Raw genomic sequence first — 19,352 nt, forward strand, 5'->3', positions numbered from 1 at the left:
TCAAAAAAACATATATGAAACTACATTAAAAATACATAAATATATATATATATATTATGCAAAAAAAGTAAGATTATATTTAAAAGAAATTAAGTTATATAATTAAGAAAAGTAATTTTAATGAAAAAAAAAAAAAAATAATTCAAAAAAAACTTAAAAATATATATGCATATAATACAAAAGAAATATCAAATTATCATTAAATTATTATTTTTTAATTAATTCATATTTTATTGAAATTAATGAAATTTCTATACTCTGATAAAATTAATTTTTTTTTTATTTTTATGTAATCAAATGAGTTGAAAATATAAATCAATAAATAGATTAGTTTTTTTTTTTTTTTTTTTATAAAATAAAATTAATACATGAGAACCAATGCTAAAAAAAAAAAAAAAAAAAAATACCACATTTGAAAATATAATACGATTTACAATAGAATATACATGTGTACATTTATTTAAATTTCAATTTTTGTATTAAGTTATAACTTATATTTTTTTTTTAATATATTTAAATTATAAATTTTTAATTAAAAACGAATAAATTCTAACATTATAAAATAAGATCTATTTGGAATTATGAGAAATTTAACAGAAGCTGAGGAAAAATTTTTAAGTAATTTTTTTTATTTTGGAAAATTATTCTTTTGTATTTTTATAAACCTTCAATATATTAAAAACTATATTTCTCTAAATATTTTTAATATATATACATATATGTTGTATTTTTTTTTATTATATATCCAATTTAATTTAAATAATAAAATTATTTTTTTTTTTTTTTTGTAATTAACTAGATCATGATTGGGTGAACGATAAAAAATGGAAATTATATTTAAGTAATCTATATCCATCTCCTTCAATAAATAATATTGAAAAATATAAAAAAAAGTATTTTCAGAAGAACATTGACAAAAATCTCGATCTAAGTACAAAATTTGATCAAATGAAACAAGAAAATCCAGACAATTCAAATTATCAGAATTTTTATTCTCATAATAACAATTATTATAATTATAGTGGAAAGTTACCATTTCTAATATTTTTTTATTTCATATTTGTCTTATGCTTTAGTGTGTTTTATTTTATAATTCTTTCATTGAATTTAAGTTTATATAAGGTAATTTAAAAGAAAAAAAAAAAAAAAATAATTATAAACAAATAATTACAAAAAGAGAAAATTAGAAAAAAAAAAAAGATAAATAAATAAATAAATAAACAAATATATATATATATATATATATTTTTTTTTTTTATAGAAAATTGGAACATACGTATCTTTCTCTTATTTATTTTCATTTATTGGTTTATTATATTTAGAATATAAAACAAAGAAACAAAATTTTTCACTATTGCAATATTTTTCTAGTGAAAAAGGTATCTCTTACAATACAGAATAAATAATTTATAACTAAAAAAAATATATATTTAAAAAACAATTTAATTATTTTGATTCCTTAACATTTATATAATTATATATATGAGTTATTAAAATATATACATACATATATATTTTATTTATTTTTTTTTTTTTCATATAGGTCAATATTTATCTTATTCTATAATACTTTTTTTTATTAAAGATGCCATTTTAATTTTTTTACCAATTTTTTTAACTCTTCTAATAAATAGTTTTATAATTTTTAAACAAATAAAATCATTATTTCCATCGATAATTCAGAAGTAAATAATTTATTTGATAAAAATATATAAGTTACACATATTTATGAATTTATAATCTTTTTTTCTTTTTGTTCTATAGAAATCACTATGTTAATAAAGTTGTGTCACTATTAGATGAAAATGTAATATATATATTAAGAATAAATTATAAAAATATAAAATTTTAAATATTAAAAAATAAAAAAGTTCTATTAGAAAATATTGATATGTTATAAATGATATATTTTTTTTTTTTTTTTTAATTCAGATGTTAAATACATATATGATGAGAGCCAATATTGAAATTTATAATTTGGTTTTTATAATTATATGCTTGTTTTTTAAAAGAGCTAGTTTATTAAATTTAATTATTTATTTACATTTCTTTAAATTAAAGTAAAAGAAGAAAAAAAAAGAAAAAACTTTTCTTTTTTAATAATATATAATTTGTTGATTTCAAATATATTCTTTTAAATTAATTTTTTTATTTAGATACAGCTCCTCAGATGCTTATTTTCATGCTTGTTTTTCTAAAAATGGAGGTTTACTTTTTATTATATATATATATATAATATATTTATATTAACTACCTTTTTTTTTGTTATTTTTTTATAGAAATTATTCGACAATATTTGTCTCATCCCAAGGTGCCTAAAATATTTCTAAATATATTCAACAAGGTAAAATTTAAATCACCAAAATTAATAACTTATAAATAATAATAATATTTTTATTAAAAATAAAATTAAGAATATTTAAATGCAATAATTTTTTTTTTATTTATTTTTTTTAGTTGTCTCATTATTTTAACGTTTACTTAAGATATAGAAGAAGATAATTTCTATAAAAGCATTTGTTTTTAATAAAAAAGTTAAATTTTTATGCATTAAAACTTATGAATTTTTTTATTTTTCACTTTTTATTATCAATGCTTCTTTAATATGTTTTTTCCTTATTTAATATCAAAAAAAAGAAAAATATATTTTCATTTTTAAAATAAAAAAGAGAAAAAAAAAACATTAAAAATATGGAAATGTACTCGGATATTATGAATAATTTTTAAATTAAAAAAAAAGTAAATAATCAGAAATCAAGAGAACACATGAAAAGAAAAAATGTAATAATTATTTTTTTTTTTTATAGCATTTGTTTCAATTAAATATTATAAGACTTTTGAATTATTTTTTTGTTTTAATTTCCAAGTTTAAATATAAAAAAAAAAAAAAACACTAATATACATAAAGAAAATTATATTAATTAAAAAAACATAAAAAATGAATGATTTAATAAAAATAGCGTAAAATGAAACTAGAAACCTGATTATATAGAGATTTTTTATATATATTTAGAAGATTTTCTTTATTTAAATTAATCCAAATAATTTAAAATTTTTTTTTTTGTATAATTATATATATTTATTTTTTGTATATAATAATTTTTGAATATTTTTTTATATATAACTTTTTTTACATAATATTATATATATATATATTTAATAAAAAGAATGAATAGTAATTAAGGGAACTTAGTATATTTATGTAAATATTTATAAATTTTTAATTTCATAATTATTATGTATCTATACATATATATTTCTATTTTATAAATTTAGTACATGCAATATAAATTCTCATAATTTTTAATTATATTTTAAATAAAAAATATTAATTATATATATATAAGATGATTACGGTAAATAAATTATTTTATTATATTTAAATTATTTTTTTACTCATATATTATTAAATTTTATGAATGTTACACTTGTTTATTGAAGAATAACAATTTTAATTATTCTTTATATTGTATAATAATTCACTGTATTAATTTAATATTATGAATATTAAAATTATTTAAATTAATTTTTCTTATCATTATCATATTCAATGTGTTGCTTTATGCTTTCTCCATTAGAATAAATATTATTTAATGATGCATCCATTTCAAAAGAGCTACAGTTAATTTCTGAATTGGTTAAAGCACATTCTAAGAAAAAATTTCCTTGTTTATGAACAAAGGCATCATCATCTACATTTGTTATAAGGTTATTTATATAGCTATTATTATTTAATGTATTTGATTTCCTTGAATTTTTATCTACATCGTTTTCTCTAAGTATAGAATTTTTTTTAATTTCATTTTCTTGATAATGAAAACTATTCCCATTAAATGCTAACTCATTCTTCATATGATTATTTATATTATTGTTGCTATTATTTTCATTAACATTATTATAGTTCATTTCAGTGATCATTTGATCATTTGCATAATTGTAATTATTTAATGGATTTAAATTATTCATATGATTATTTATATTACAGAAATTGTTTTTATCAAGCATTTCATTGTTTATAATATTTCTTTCTGATTCTCTTATATTTAACTCACTTGTTTTACATATTTCTTCAATACTTTCATTTATATTTTGATCAGAATAATAATTAATATTATAGACTAATTTTTCATTTATACTTATATTATTGCTATTATTATTAATATAATTATTATTGTTCTTATATAAATCTTTTTTTTCTATATTTATATTTGATATACAATTAGCAGGATATATTATATTATCTATCTCATTATTATTTTCTATTTTATTAAAATTATTTAATGTAAATGCATTGTTATTATTATTATACTCAAGTAAGTTTTCTTTTACAAATTTATTTTTTTCTTGAAAGCCGTTATTATGCTTTATACGTATATTTCCATTTATTTTTTTACTAGAATCTGAGTAATATGCATAATCTTTATTATTTTTTTCATTCATGTAATTATTCTTTAAATGATAATCATTAAAATAATTCATATTATTTACATTTTTTTTTTGCATTAGTAAAGCATTCTTTTTTATTTTATTATATAAAATTATATTCGACTGTTTTAATTTAGGAATAAAATCGGTTAATTTATTACTATATCTCCCGTCATCGCTTTTATTAAACTTATTTGTTTTCTTTAAATGAGAAGTATCTGAAAATGTATGTATATTATTATAAATACTATTAATCTCATTACTGCTTAAATTGTTATTACTCACACAATTATTCATATTATTAATCATATTATTGTTTATATTATTTATATTGTTATTTGTATCATTAATAAAATTATTCATATTATTAATGTTGCTATTTGTATCATTAAAATTATTGTTTATATCATTAATATTGTTATTACCATTATCAAAAATTATATTGTTATTTTTGCTTGTCATATTCCTTTTTTCTTCATTATTCAATTTAATATCAGTTATAGAATTATCATTACTATTCAACGCATTTATGTTAATATTAGAATCTCTTATCAGAGGTATACTATTACTAAAATCCCTCTTTTGCTCTTTAAAATAATTTTTATTAACATTATTTCTATTATTAACATTATTGTCATTGTGTTTGTAATTCTTATAATTTTTTTTATAGTTATCAGAACTATAAACTAAATTTTTAAACTTGGTTTTATCGTAGTAGTTTGCTGAATGAATTCTGTTAAAATTAGGTAAATGCTTGTTGTTACTGTTATTTGCATATGCCTCATTTTCCTGACATTTTAATTCGTTTTCTTCTTTTATTCTATTTAGAAAAGCATTATATTCTTCATTTTTAATATGATTTATATTGCTATAAAATTTATTTATTTTTTTTTTTTCTTCTAATATTATATCATTATTTTCATTTTGTATAATTGATTCTGTAGACATCTTTTTTGGTGAAATAGTAGTGCCTTTATTAAAATTTAAAACATTATTATTAACTGTGTTTTCATTTAACTGATAAATATTTTCTTCGCTATCATTTAAATGATTATATACATTATTATTTACACAATGATTACCATTATTTTCATTTATGTTATTCACAATATTATTATTATTTAAATTTTCATGCACATTTATTATGTTATTATTTACATCTTGATAACTATCACAATTATAATTAGCACCTATGGAAGGATTTTCTTTAGAAATATTTCCATTACATAAATATAATTTTTTCACTTTATTAGTTTCATTATCATATATATACAAATCATAAATGTTTTCTATATATTTTTTCTTACTTAAACTCATGAACTTTAATTGATTGTAAGTTTTTTTATCAATTTTTTGATAACAATTATAGGAATCTGCTGTATCTATATTATAAAAATAATCTAAAATAAAATTATAGAAACATCTAAATCCCATATTTTCATCATAGCCATGTATTTCTTTAACACTTAAACCCGATAAATAATCAACAATTTCTTGACTGACAATTTGTCCTGGGACTAATACAGGAAATCCAGGGGGGTATGGTATAATAAAACTAGCAGACACAATCATTTCGTTTTGTCTTATTCTTTCTCTTAGATCATTCAATAAAATATACTCTACATAATCTTCTTCATAAGCTAAATAAAAAGCTTTTCTTAAATCTCCTTCTCTATTAAATATATTTGGATTTGAATATTTTTTTTTGAATAGTGGATGAAAATCACTGAATTCTGATAAATTAATATAATTAGATACTAAATTATACACGCTTTCATTAAATTGATTTAAATCTCTTTCGTTGAATAAACTTTTTTTTTGATCTAATTCTTGAGAAATTAATGATAAACAACTTTTCAAAAATAGACAAGAAGATCCTGTTGTACCTATATTTGTTTGAAATAAAACACTATTTATTGATGTTTTGTTTATCTGAATACCATACTTATCCATTAACCATTTTACTTTAAATGTATCTCCGTCTATTCCTGAGTAACCAGTAAATAGAGTTATTCTTGTTGGGTCTAAAACAAATTCATCTTCACTCAACCAAGAACTTTCGAAATATTCGAGAAAATTCTTCATACCACCCGAATATGAAGAATTATTATAATTTTTATTTTTGTTTTCTAAGAAACTTAAATTGTCGTTATCTGTGTTTCCACTAAAATTACTATCATATGTTAAGGAATTTACGACTTTATAATTTTTTTCCTTTCTTTTTCTTAAACTATTATTTATTTTTGTGTTAGAGTTATCAACATAAGCGTTATTAGAATTATTTTCATGTACAATTAGACTTTTTTCGTTTTTATTATTCAAAATAACAGATGGAGAATTGTTGGATCTAGTACCATTATTTATTTCTATATTGTTATTTCCTTGTGCATTATTATTTATAAAATCATTCTGTAAAAAAGTGTTATTATTATTATTATTATTAATATTATTATTATTATTATTATTATTATTATTATTATTATTATTATTATTATTATTATTGTTATTATTATTAGCATTATTTGCATTTGTATATTCATAAGAAATGTTCATATTTTGTATAGGATACTTCATGTTTTCAGATAGTTCTAACCCTTTCATTTGACTGTTAGAATTACAAGAATAAGTTACATTACCACTACATTTAGAATCAGAAGAGTAATAATCTTTCATTTTTTTCTCTTTTTTTTTCATATAAGAAACTGCACACTGTCTTAAGCTATCTGGTATTAAATCTTCTGAGTTTAAAGTTCGAAAGTATCTAGAAATCATTGGATCATCATTTAATTCTTTTCTTATTAAAAATGCTGCTTCTGCTTGTTTCTCCACTAATCCGTATCCTTCTAATTCCATTTGAGCTCTCCCTGCATCTAAAGTAGCTAATATTTGGTAGTTAGGAGAAGTTGACATATGTGTATAATAAGCTTCTTTGAATGGAGTATAAGCATGGGATTCAAAATTATCATCACTTATTAATATAACACTTCCTTGTCTTAATGATGTTAATGATTTATGAATTGACTGAGTAGCATAAACTCGTACTTTGTATTCAGAAGGGTTTGGATATAATCTTGTTTTCAGTAATTTTTCTGCTGAAACTTCATTTAAACTCTTAACATTTCCAAATTTTTTTAATAATTTTTTATGAATCTTATAATAAATTTTTTTCTGTTCCTTACTTCTCATTTTATCAGCAACGGTCATAGCCGTTCTAAACTTTAAAATAGGATGAAAACATGCATAAGCAAACCATGCTTCATCAAATAAAAAAATTAAATCAGGTTTTATTGAAAGGCATTCTTCTATAACTCTCTTCACATTGTAAACTATACCATCGAAGGTACAATTTGTTAAAATTAATAGTTTTACCAAATGCAATTTATTGCTGTTTCTGTATTCTAATAGTGTTTTTTTAATTACGTATATAGGAACTGCACCATAAATTCCATATCTCGATACAGGATAAGGATCTAAATAGCATGGGAGAGCTTGGCACAAGACAAAACCATAATGATGGGATTTATGGCAAGCTCTATCAACTAATATAATATCACCTGGCCTTACTAAAGCCTGCATAACTATCTTATTAGAACTTGATGTTCCATTAGTAACAAAAAAACAATACTTACTACCATATGCTCGTGCAGCCATTAATTGAGCTTCTTTTAAAGAACCATGAGGATCTAGCAAAGAATCTAAACCTCCACAAGTAGCACTTGATTCAGCTTTAAATAAATTAACTCCGTAAAAATCTAAAAGTGACTGTATCCACCTACTTCTTCTTACGCTATTTCCTTTACTTATAGCTAATGCATGAAATACACCAATTGGCCTTTCAGCATATGATTTTAAAGCATTAAAAAAAGGAGTTTTTATTTTCTTTTTTACTCCATCTAATATAGATTCATGCAAATCGCTATGATCATCATGTGTGGTAAAAATTCGTATTATCATATTATTTACAGATTGTAATTTATCTAATGTGATAGAAGTACAAACACAAAATATATCTACTGAACTTCTAATATATGCTATGCTTTTAATCAATACTACTAAACTATTAAATCCCTTTTTCATTTTTTCTATAGGTGCACGCACAAGTTGTTCATATCCTAATACAAAATCTTTAATATCAAACTTATAATCATTTTTTATAAACCCACTCACTCTTTTATTATCATTGATATTATTATTGCTATTATTTCTATAACTTTGTATGTTTCTGATATCTTTATTATTTGGTACTGAGCTATTACGCATACTGTGAGCCATAGATATTTTGTTTGTATTGTTTATTCCACTACAATTCAAGTAAGAATTATTTACACAGTTGTTATTTAACGAATTATCTTCATTGAAACTAAAATGTTCTTTTTCTTTTACACTTTTATCATCAATAGTTAAATTATCTACTAATACCACTGACAATATTTGTGAATTTATTAAGCAGGCTAATAATGCCTCTTTTGCATTACTTACTTCAATAATTTTATATTCTAATTTTTTATTATTATTTTGATTTGATAATCTATTATGTTCATATTGTAATATTTTATTTAATTCACATGCTAAATCGGAATTATAATTATTACTATTATCTTCTCTTTTTGCTGAAACTATTAAGGTATAAAAAAAAGGGTTTTCTTCAGCTGTTTTTCCAGTTGTTACTGATAAACTTGATAAGGTATCCCCAATTTTATTAGAGACATCTTTATATTTTTTGTCATTTATTAAATTTATAATTTCTTGTAAATTTTCCGTTGCTTCTTGACCCCAATATACTTCTATTGATTCCAAGCAATTAATAATAAAATAAACCAATTCTACATTCAAATTATTTATATATAGTAATAAAGCTTCCCATAATTTTATTCTTAATGAAGAAACATTTGTTGCATTGCTTATGTTTATATATTTTTCTAATTCCTCAATTTTATCATATTTATTTTTTTCTAGTTTTCTTTTCTCTTTTTTGTTTTGTCCTCCTACATATAATGGATTACTTGATGATACATCTGGGTGGCTATTTGAAGACTCTATTTCATCACTCATTGCATTATTACTTATATAATCACTTAATGAATTAATATTTTTTATGTTTTTATCAGGATTGTTTTCATATAAACTGTTAATATATAATAAACGGTTATCGCCATAAAATATGGTTTCATTTCTAGAAGTCATTTAAAGTTAAAATTGCTTTATAAAAATTAAAAAAAAAAAAAAATATATATATATATTTTTTTAAATATATACACATAAGTAAAATGTATTATAAGAAAATATTAATACTATAAATAAAATAATTACTAAAGTTGAAAAAAAAAATTTTTAATTTAATTGTTAATTACCTTGACAAAAATAAAATTAATAATTATAATAATAAATGAAAATATAACATATATATATAATATTATGGTTATGTCTAATTTGTTATGAATTATTTACCTTTTGTTGTATATTTTTAATTGTATATCCCTTTTTTTAATGAACTTTTTTAATTTTATATAATTTACAAATATATAAGAACTTGTTTTGAATCTTCTTGATTTTTTTTTTTTTTAATTAGATTAAGTAAAATTATTAACAAATGATAAAACAAAGAAAAATTATCAAATAGTTAAATTATATGAATAAAAAAAAAAATTAAAATGGTAAATAATCTTAATTATTTAAAAGTAAAAATAAAAAAAAAGTGTAAGAATTTTACAATGGAACATTTGTGTATTCATTTTATATTATATCACAACCAAAAAATATGTCTTACTTCAGTTAGCTTGATCTTTTTTTTTTTTTTTTTTTAAATATGTTCTTTATTTTATATAGAAATAAAAAAAAAAAAAAAAAGGAACTGCAAATTTTATTATTCTGAAAAAAAAAATAAATAAGTTCACTGTTTACAAATAAAAAAAAATTATTTTTTTATATTTTAGTAAAAATATATTTCTTAAAAATAAAACAATATTTGATAATTTCTATACATTAAAAAAAAAAAAAAAATTATTTAATTATTATATTCTTATCAAATAAATAAACTTTTTTAAGTTTTTCACTTCGTCCTTTTTTTCTTTTTTTTTTTTTTTTTGAAGAATTATGGTAAAATGTGTGTTATATTTTGCATGCTTTTTATATTTATTAATAAAAATTATTTATTTTTTCAAAATATCACTTTTTTTTTTTTTTCTACAAAATTTTAAATAAATTTTAATAACCTTCTAAAATAAATAAATGAAGATACACAAGTACTTATTGGAATTTTTCTTTTCTTCATTATGTTTATAAAAAAAATTAAGAAAATTTATAAAAATGTATATTAAAAAAAAAATAAATATATATATAAAATGAAGAGCTTAGAGTATATATAATAAATAAAAAAAAAAATACATGTATGTAAAGATTAAACGAAATATATAAAATTAATAATAAATAAAAAGTGATAAATTAAAAATTTTAAATAAAAAAAATATATAAGCCATAATAAATGAAAATATTGCAATTTCTCTTTATTTTACATTATTGATCAGTCATAATATTCATACATATATATATATATATGTATCGTTATTTTGTAAAACTATTGTATATTATTCTTAACTTCATACAATTTTTAAATTTATGTTTTGAAATTGAAAGTTTAACTTTTTTATAGATATATGTTTAATTTTTATATGATTATTATATGAAAGAATTTAGTTTTTGTAATACATAAAAAAAGGTCCAATATATTTTTTCTGTATTCTAAATTTGTTATATTTTTTATTGTAATTCCTTTTTTAATGTAAATTTTTAATAAAACAATAAAAAAAAGGATACATACTTAAACGATAAGCCCCGAACTTTAAAAAATTGAAAATATTAACAAAAAATACCATTTTTTTTTTTTTTGCTGTGCTATATTAATACTTATATCAGCAAAAATATATATGAATGTATATATTGAATTATTTAAATTATAATAAAAATTTGATCCATATTTGATTTATAACTTCGTTGATTAATAATCTGAGTTTTCATTTTAATTCAAATTATTTTTTTTATTAAATTAAATATAAATTACTCTCAAAATTGTAACATAAAAAATTAAAGTAAATTATTTCTTGATATTTATTTTATAATGTTTTATTAGGTATTCTTGTTCGTATATTATATTTATATTAACATCAAGACATAAGAAACTTTTTTATTTTCAAGCCTTTTATGTTCTTTTAGTTATTAAATATCAAATAATTTTTTAACATTGGTAACTTTAAAAAAAAAAAAAAGCAGACCATATATATATTGGGTAATTAAATAGGGAATTTCCAATTTAATAATTTATAACTTTATTTTCTTTTAATGTTTAAGTTAATTCATAATTTGTTTCTATTTCTTGATTTAAATTTTTAATATTAATAAATTAAAACTTTCTTTGAAAGTTTTTCAAATATGCAAATATAGTATTAAAAATCATTTGTATTCTATGTAATTTAAAATTTTAAAATTGTATAAAATTTTGTTTTCTAAATTATATTTTATAAAAAAAAAAGAAAAAAAAGAGAATTTTTTTTTGCCGTATAATTGAAATTTAAATAAGAAAAAAGTTTTTAATTTTAAAACAAGAATATATGCTTTAATATAATGAAGAGTTGAAAAGAAAAAGAAAAAATTAATTTTAACTATAAAAATTATTTCATAATTTATTTAAAAAGTGGAAAAAATAGTAAAAGAATATGCAAATATTTGTTTTTTCATACTTTCTCTTTCATTTTTTTTTCTATGAATGAATAACATTCCCCTCTCTTAATATAGAATAAGAAAATTTATATATATGTTAAAAATAAAGTAAAAGAAAATTATATATATATATATAAGTAAATAAATAAAGAATTTAATTGGAAATAAGTCTATAAAATTATAAATCAAATATATGAAATTTAATATAAAATATATTTTATTTTTTTATATGAAGTATAGTAATTTTTCTATATGAAAATATTATTGTACAATAATACAGCAAAAATTAAAATTATGTGAACGCTAATTCATTTCTTCTGTTATATATTTTTTTATAGTAAATTTTTTTTTTTTAGTTCAACAAAATAAAATATATATATATAATAAATAAATGAATATAGTACAATAATGAATAACACGTGCAAGTATCTATATCGAAATGTAATAAGATCATGTAATAAAACTTTTAATAAGGATGTAGAAGCTAAAATAAATGTATTAAATGGAATAAAAAATATAATAAGACAAAATTTGAAGACTACAGAAGAAAAAGATATAAAGCAACAACTGATTGAAGCTAATGATTTTATTAAATATCATATTATTCAAGCAGTTTATAATAACTCTACTGGAAATTATAAAGTTCAGTTGAACGAAGAACAAGTAAAAAAAGGATCAATAACATTAGGAACAAAAAATGAAAAAAAAATTCCTTTTAAATAATAAATTATTGCAAGATATAAAATCTTTTAACGGAAAAAAATAAATAACAAAAAAAAAAAAAAAGGGGGACACTTTAGATATATTGAAAAAAAAAAAAAATAATTAAAAGTATATATATTAAATTTTATAGTTCCGTATGAAAAATGTTTTAATATCTGTATAATAATACTTGATTTATTTTAATTATATGTCATATATGATCATTATTAATATAGTTTTTATTATATTTATTTATTTATTTTTTTGTTTATCCATTTGGTATAACAATTAAAAATATATTAAACTGCAAACAGTCATTAAATCAATAGTTCAAAAATATTTTTAAAAAATGTTTATTGAATATTAATGTTTTTATTATTAATATTTTGTAATGTAAATTCATAAATTTTAGACAAAAAAAGATATAATATATATATATATATATATATATATATATATATTAATAAAAGCTAGAATTAATTATTAACAAAAAAAAGCATAAAAAAAAAAAAAAAAGGCAAAAATATCCTCAATAAATGAATTTATGATAAATTAAAAACAAAAATATTTTTATAAAAAAAAATGAAAATAAGCAATAAAAGTAAAATATCCTTCTACTAAATCCAAAAAAGTAAAAAATAAAACTCACAAAAATATTGTATAAAGAATAAATGCAAAATAACTAAAAAAACAAAAATAATAATAATTCTTAAAATTTTTTTTCCTTTTTTTCCCTTTTCTTTATATATATAAATATTAATTCTTAATAATTTTTACATTGAAAAGGTCAGCAATAAATAGTATATGCATACATAAATGAAGAAAATATATATATATACAGGTCATTAAAAATAGTTTGCATATTGTATTTTTAAAAGGGTTTATACACATTATAAATAATATAAAATATTTAAAATTAAAATAATAAAACCTGTTAATTTTGTAAACGCATAATTTGTATCTGAACTAATTATATTATTAATTTTTTGTATATTTTCTTTTTCAGTATCGTCAAAATTTTTTAAGGATTCACAAGTTATATTAGGTATTATTTTATTTCTACCTATACATACGGCGATATTTGTTGTACCAATAAGCTTATATCCATTTTGGCACTTTAATTCAATCTTTTCACCAATTACATAAAATTTTTTATCAGGTATAAGAGAAACATATGGTTCGTTTGCTGGTCTAATACATATTTCATTTTCTGTAACATTATATTTTTCTTTAATTTTTTGCAACTCAGCTTCATTTTCAGCTAATAATGCTCCTTCTAATAAGATAGATGGATTTGGCCTTTCATTTAAATTAGCACATATACGTGTTTCCACCTTTATTGATTCTTCATTTTTTTTATTTTTTTTTCTCCTATGAAAATCATGTTGTGATATTTCTTTTTCCTTTTGATCAATATTGTTCCTAACATTGAGTAAAGGATCAATGCCTTCTTTTGAATTTTTGTCATTTATATCATTACCAAAATTATTATTATCATTCTCACTTGAGTCATTTTCACTGTTAGCTTCCATTAGTATTTTACTTTTTTCATTTATTGAATTATTTTCAGGAATATCTATTTCATTTTTTTCGAAATTTTTTTCTTTTTTTGTATTATTTTCCGGATTTTCTTTATGTTCATCACTTTTAGCATCACTTGAATTCCTATTTTTAGATTCATTATTACTTTTTTTCTTATTTTTTTTCTTATTTGTATCTTCGTCATCATTGTCTTCATCATATTCTTCCTCCTCTTCATTGTTATTATCATGATCTTTTTCGTTCATATCATGTTCATCTTCTTCTTCTTCTTCATTATCTTCATCAAAATCTTCATCAAAATCTTTTTTTTTTTTTGTGTTTTTATTTTTTGAACTATCTTTTTTTTTTTCATTTAAATGTAACTCCAATAAAGAAAGAAATTTTTCATTTTTAGCAATTTCAACCGGTTTTCCGTTACTTAAAATATTGTAATTAATATCATCATTTTTTTCTTTTTTTTCATTATTTCTTCTTAAATGTTCATTTATGTCTTTTGCGAAACCATTTTCTTCGTTTGGATCATTGTGCATTTCTCCATACTTTCTCCATTCATGTTTATAAGATAACCACAAACAATTGAAATTAGATTTGTTTTCTTCTCCTAATTCTTTATAATGTTTTTCCATAAGATGGCATGAACCTTCTGTCTCAAATAATTCACAGGCTCTTATCTCTGATCCCAAGTCATTATCAAATATCTGAAGATGTATATAGCCTTAAAAAAAAAAATATATGTACATACATATATATATATATAATTAATAAATTTTAAAAAATTAATTTTTATATAAATAAGTAAATAAAATAATTGATATATAAATATTATATAACATATTAGAATAAAATAAATAATAGTTTACCTTGATTTTCGCAACCATTATTACTAAATTTGCATTCAGTATACATTAAACATTCCCTTTCTTCTAAAAGCTTACAATTCTGAAAGCACATTTGATATATACTATCATAAAAACATGCTTTATTTTCTCTACAAGCTTTTACATCTAATAGTTCAGAACAAGGACTATAAATTTCAATGTTTTTATCATGATTGTTATGAAAAATTTTAAAAAAATCTTCATCATTATTATATTCATATTTTGTGCTACCACCATTCAAATAAAAATGTTCTCCTCTTTTCATAATTTCTTGTGCTTCTAATTGTGATTTTATATTAATTAGTTCATGCTCTGTTTTACTAATGTCTTTTTCATCATTTTTTTTTTCTGTTGACTTACTTTCTTCAGTATTATCATTTTTCTGAATAAATGAAAATTCTAAAGAAAATAAAAATAAAAAATAAAAGGTAAATAAACATAATAAGAGTTTTAATAACAACAATTCTTGAAACTATATAAATATAAATTTATTATAATTCTTCTTTACTGGATCTAAAATGTGGGTGGTTATTTATACTTTGAGATTTAGACAACTCATCAAATATTTTAACTCTTCTTTGTTGATTTCTTATTTCATACTTTAAAAAAAAAAATAAAATAAAATAAAAATAAATACAAAAAGTGAAAAGAATATTATAATTTTATATATTTTTTAGAATACTCATAATATATTTAAATAGATATGTAACCTTTTTTAAGTTTAATTCTTCCAATGAATTTGAATTTTCTTTTAATCTTTTAATAGCATTCAAAAAATTATCATATTTTTTTTCTGATGCTTTTATTATATTATAATATAATAAAAATATTATTATGCTACATATTACATTCATTTTACTTGTTTTGCATTATATACATTTACAATTTTTTAAAACCCATTCAAATTTGTATAATACATTAAAAAGTTAGATAATAACTTATATATACAATATAGAAAACAACATTAACTACATTCATATTCTTTTCTCTTTTTTTAATTATTTTCTCAATAAATTAATATGAATATATCTCTAAAAAAAATAAAGGATATACAAAATTAAAGGAAAAAAGAAATATAGCATTAAGTTATTAGTTTTTTTTATAATGCACATTAAGTGCATATTGTATTATGTTTTAAACAATAGAGCCAGCATTTAGTTAATTTAAAAAAATATAATATTCGCGCAAATATAAATTTTTTTATACTTTCATTCTTTAATAAAAAAAAAATTTATATAACTAATAATGTTCTCAAATATATATATATGCTTTTTTTTTTTTTTTTGAGTATCTTAAATAATTTTACAGCTTTATTTTTTTCTTTATATATAAATAGTTACTATATAGTTATATATAGAACTAATGCATAAAAGTGCTTTTAATATAAAAATTTACTACTGAAAAATTTTCTATTTTTATTTTAAAGAAATATATGTCACTAAAAATATACATAATAATAGTGTTGTATGTAAATATATTTTTCGATTAAAAACTTATTTTTAAAATCATAAAAGAAGAATTAATTAAAATAAGAAAAAAATCATTAAAGCCTACATTCAAAATAAAACAATTGTTTCTCCTTTATTTTAGTTGAATAATTATAATAATTATAAAATTCTAAACAGAATCTTACCGCTTATATTTTTTTTGCTTATTTCTTCCATTGTTATAAGTACCTTCATTTTACAAGAATAAAAATAATAATATTATAGGATAATTTTAATAAATATGGAATAATTTTTTCTTTTTTTTTTTTGTTACTTTTTGTATAATAATTTCAATAAAAAAAGGAGTAATATGATAATTTAAAAAAAAAAAAAAATGAATAAAGGCAAATATAATCTACATGAGAGATTGATCAATCATTTTATACAACATTATAATAAAATTTCGAAATATTAATATATGCTTGACATTTTTTTTTTATTTATATTCATGCTTCTTTTCTTTCATTTGTTTAAAATTATTTATTTTTAAAGTATTTGTCGTCTTCTAAAAAAAGCAATATTTCTCATTTTTTCTCATAATTCATCTTTTCATATGGAATTTTAGAGTTTTTTTTTTTTTTTTTTTTTTTTTTCTTTTTTTAAATATATAAGTATAATATAAACTTTTTAGAAAAGTATTTTCTTTAAAAACTTTTTGTTTCTTTTTATTTCTTTTTATTTCTTTTATTTCAACTACTACTTTATTTAAAAATATAAATTTTGTTAAATTTTTTCCAACTTTTCAATTTTTTTTTTTTTTTATTTGATAAATTATTCATATAATATGTATAACTTTCTTTTAATTTAAAATATCAATACTATCTTCAAAATTTTTGCTTTTTTTTTTTCTTCTTAAATTTTTTATTTTATATATAATCAAGGAAAAAAAAAAGAAATCTTCAAAATATGTAAAATTTATTACACTTTTTTTTAAAAAAACTCTTTTTTTTTTTTTTTTTCATTTTTAAGGTATGAAAGAATTAATAGGACGTTCAAGAAATGAAAGAAAACTTGATGGTATTTACAATAAGCAAAGAGATATATTAGTAAATCGAATTAAAAATAAAGAGAATAATGATATATTTTTAAATCTAAGTAAAAGAAAAACAAATGAGCCATTACCTTTTCCAGAAATATATGAAAAGAAAAGAAAAGTTAATAAACAAAATATAAATGAAGAAAAAAATGTTACTGAAATAAATAATAAAGATAGTGAAAATAACATTACTATATATAAAGGAATTTATATGATAGTAAATAAGCATATATATTCAAAAATCAAATTCTTTAAAAGCATAAATATTTTTACGAATTTATGCATAAATTATATGAATAATGATAATAAAACTATTTTTTTTTATGCTTTTGATCAAATTTTAAATGTTTTCCTTGAAAAACATCTTTATGATGATATTAAAAAAAATAATATATATACTTTTTACAATTATAATGAATTACATATAAAATGCATGATTTCTTTTTTTGATAAAGTTATAAATAGAATAATTGATAATAAATTTGTAATAAATAATAAATTTCAAGAAAATGTCTCTTCAAAAGTAGAAGAAAGTATAATAACTAGTCAAAATTGTATAAAAAAAGATTCACAAGAAAATCAAGTATCATGTAATATTAATAATGATAATAATAATAATAAAAATTTAAATGAAAATTTAAAAAATGACAACTTACCAAATTTTAGTGATAAAAAAAATGCTTCAACAAAAAGTAATAACTTTTCAGATGAATTAAAAGATAGAATAAAACAAAATGTTAATGTAATAAGAATAACAAAAGAAGAAAAACAATTTTTAAAGCTTCTTAAAATAAAAACATATTATTTAATCATATTATTTAAACTAAATGATAATTTTATTTTTAATAAATTAATTAGCATATATAGACAGATATTTGAAGAAATTCAAAATGAATATGATATATATGAGGAGAAAATAAATCAAGAAAAGTCTGAAAAGGAATTAAATAATACTCAATTAATAAAAAAAAATAATTTAGAAGATGAAGAAAATGATAAATTAACTGAAAAAAAATATGTAGAATGTAATAACGATGAAATGAATGATAAAGAAATCACAAATGACTATTTAAATTATTTTAAGGAAAAGTGGAAATTACCAAATGGCTATGAAATTTTTAAAGTCAAAAGAAATGCATTTGTTAAATGCTTGTCAAATTTGTTCCATTTCATTAATATTCCTTGGGCTAGAACTTCTGTTGAAAGCTTGTTCCAGGATGTATACTTAAAAAAAAAAATTTTTGATTTATGTGATGAAATGCTTATAGAAAATTTACAATCATCAATAAAAGCATATATAAATAAAAGGAAACATAAATATGATTCCCCACATTTGTTATCAATTGGTGAATCATTAAATCCTGTAGTAGACGCTAGAGATGAAAAAATTATTTCAATTCATGGCTCACATATATGGTCTAATAAGCAAATGGAACGCTAATCGTTTCTCAATCTTTTTTTTTTTTTTTATTAATAATTAATAATATTACCGTTTTTTCTATGATTATCACATTTAACATAATTATGAATGTTTTATTATGATTATACATAAAACTATTTTGAAAGTAT

The 19,352-nt window shown here is 18.5% G+C and overlaps 5 protein-coding genes across 5 annotated transcripts; 3 read left to right on the forward strand and 2 right to left on the reverse strand.

Moving 5' to 3' along the window:
- Positions 1-581: 581 nt before the first annotated feature.
- On the forward strand, positions 582-2,502 carry PRELSG_0302900 (conserved Plasmodium membrane protein, unknown function; the record flags this gene model as incomplete). The annotated part of the gene is made up of 9 exons (XM_028680016.1): positions 582-618; positions 800-1,122; positions 1,262-1,379; positions 1,544-1,685; positions 1,765-1,807; positions 1,933-2,060; positions 2,157-2,206; positions 2,280-2,344; positions 2,458-2,502. The coding sequence occupies 9 exons, from the start codon at positions 582-584 to the stop codon at positions 2,500-2,502; spliced, it is 951 nt and encodes a 316-aa protein (XP_028531554.1).
- Positions 2,503-3,522: 1,020 nt separating this feature from the next.
- Positions 3,523-9,609, reverse strand: PRELSG_0303000 (lysine decarboxylase, putative; the record flags this gene model as incomplete). Its single annotated transcript, XM_028680017.1, has 1 exon — positions 3,523-9,609. The coding sequence occupies one exon, from the start codon at positions 9,607-9,609 to the stop codon at positions 3,523-3,525; it is 6,087 nt and encodes a 2,028-aa protein (XP_028531555.1).
- A 2,937-nt stretch (positions 9,610-12,546) lies between these two features.
- PRELSG_0303100 (conserved Plasmodium protein, unknown function) lies at positions 12,547-12,861 on the forward strand (the record flags this gene model as incomplete). The annotated part of the gene is made up of 1 exon (XM_028680018.1): positions 12,547-12,861. One exon carries the CDS (start codon positions 12,547-12,549, stop codon positions 12,859-12,861), a length of 315 nt encoding a protein of 104 aa, XP_028531556.1.
- Positions 12,862-13,730: 869 nt separating this feature from the next.
- Positions 13,731-16,114, reverse strand: ASP (apical sushi protein, putative; the record flags this gene model as incomplete). Its single annotated transcript, XM_028680019.1, has 4 exons — positions 13,731-15,097; positions 15,243-15,659; positions 15,769-15,859; positions 15,971-16,114. 4 exons carry the CDS (start codon positions 16,112-16,114, stop codon positions 13,731-13,733), a joined length of 2,019 nt encoding a protein of 672 aa, XP_028531557.1.
- Positions 16,115-17,718: 1,604 nt separating this feature from the next.
- PRELSG_0303300 (conserved Plasmodium protein, unknown function) lies at positions 17,719-19,224 on the forward strand (the record flags this gene model as incomplete). The annotated part of the gene is made up of 1 exon (XM_028680020.1): positions 17,719-19,224. The coding sequence occupies one exon, from the start codon at positions 17,719-17,721 to the stop codon at positions 19,222-19,224; it is 1,506 nt and encodes a 501-aa protein (XP_028531558.1).
- Positions 19,225-19,352: the final 128 nt, after the last annotated feature.

The sequence above is a fragment of the Plasmodium relictum genome (assembly GCF_900005765.1).
Source record: "Plasmodium relictum strain SGS1 genome assembly, chromosome: 3".
Lineage (NCBI taxonomy): Eukaryota > Apicomplexa > Aconoidasida > Haemosporida > Plasmodiidae > Plasmodium > Plasmodium relictum.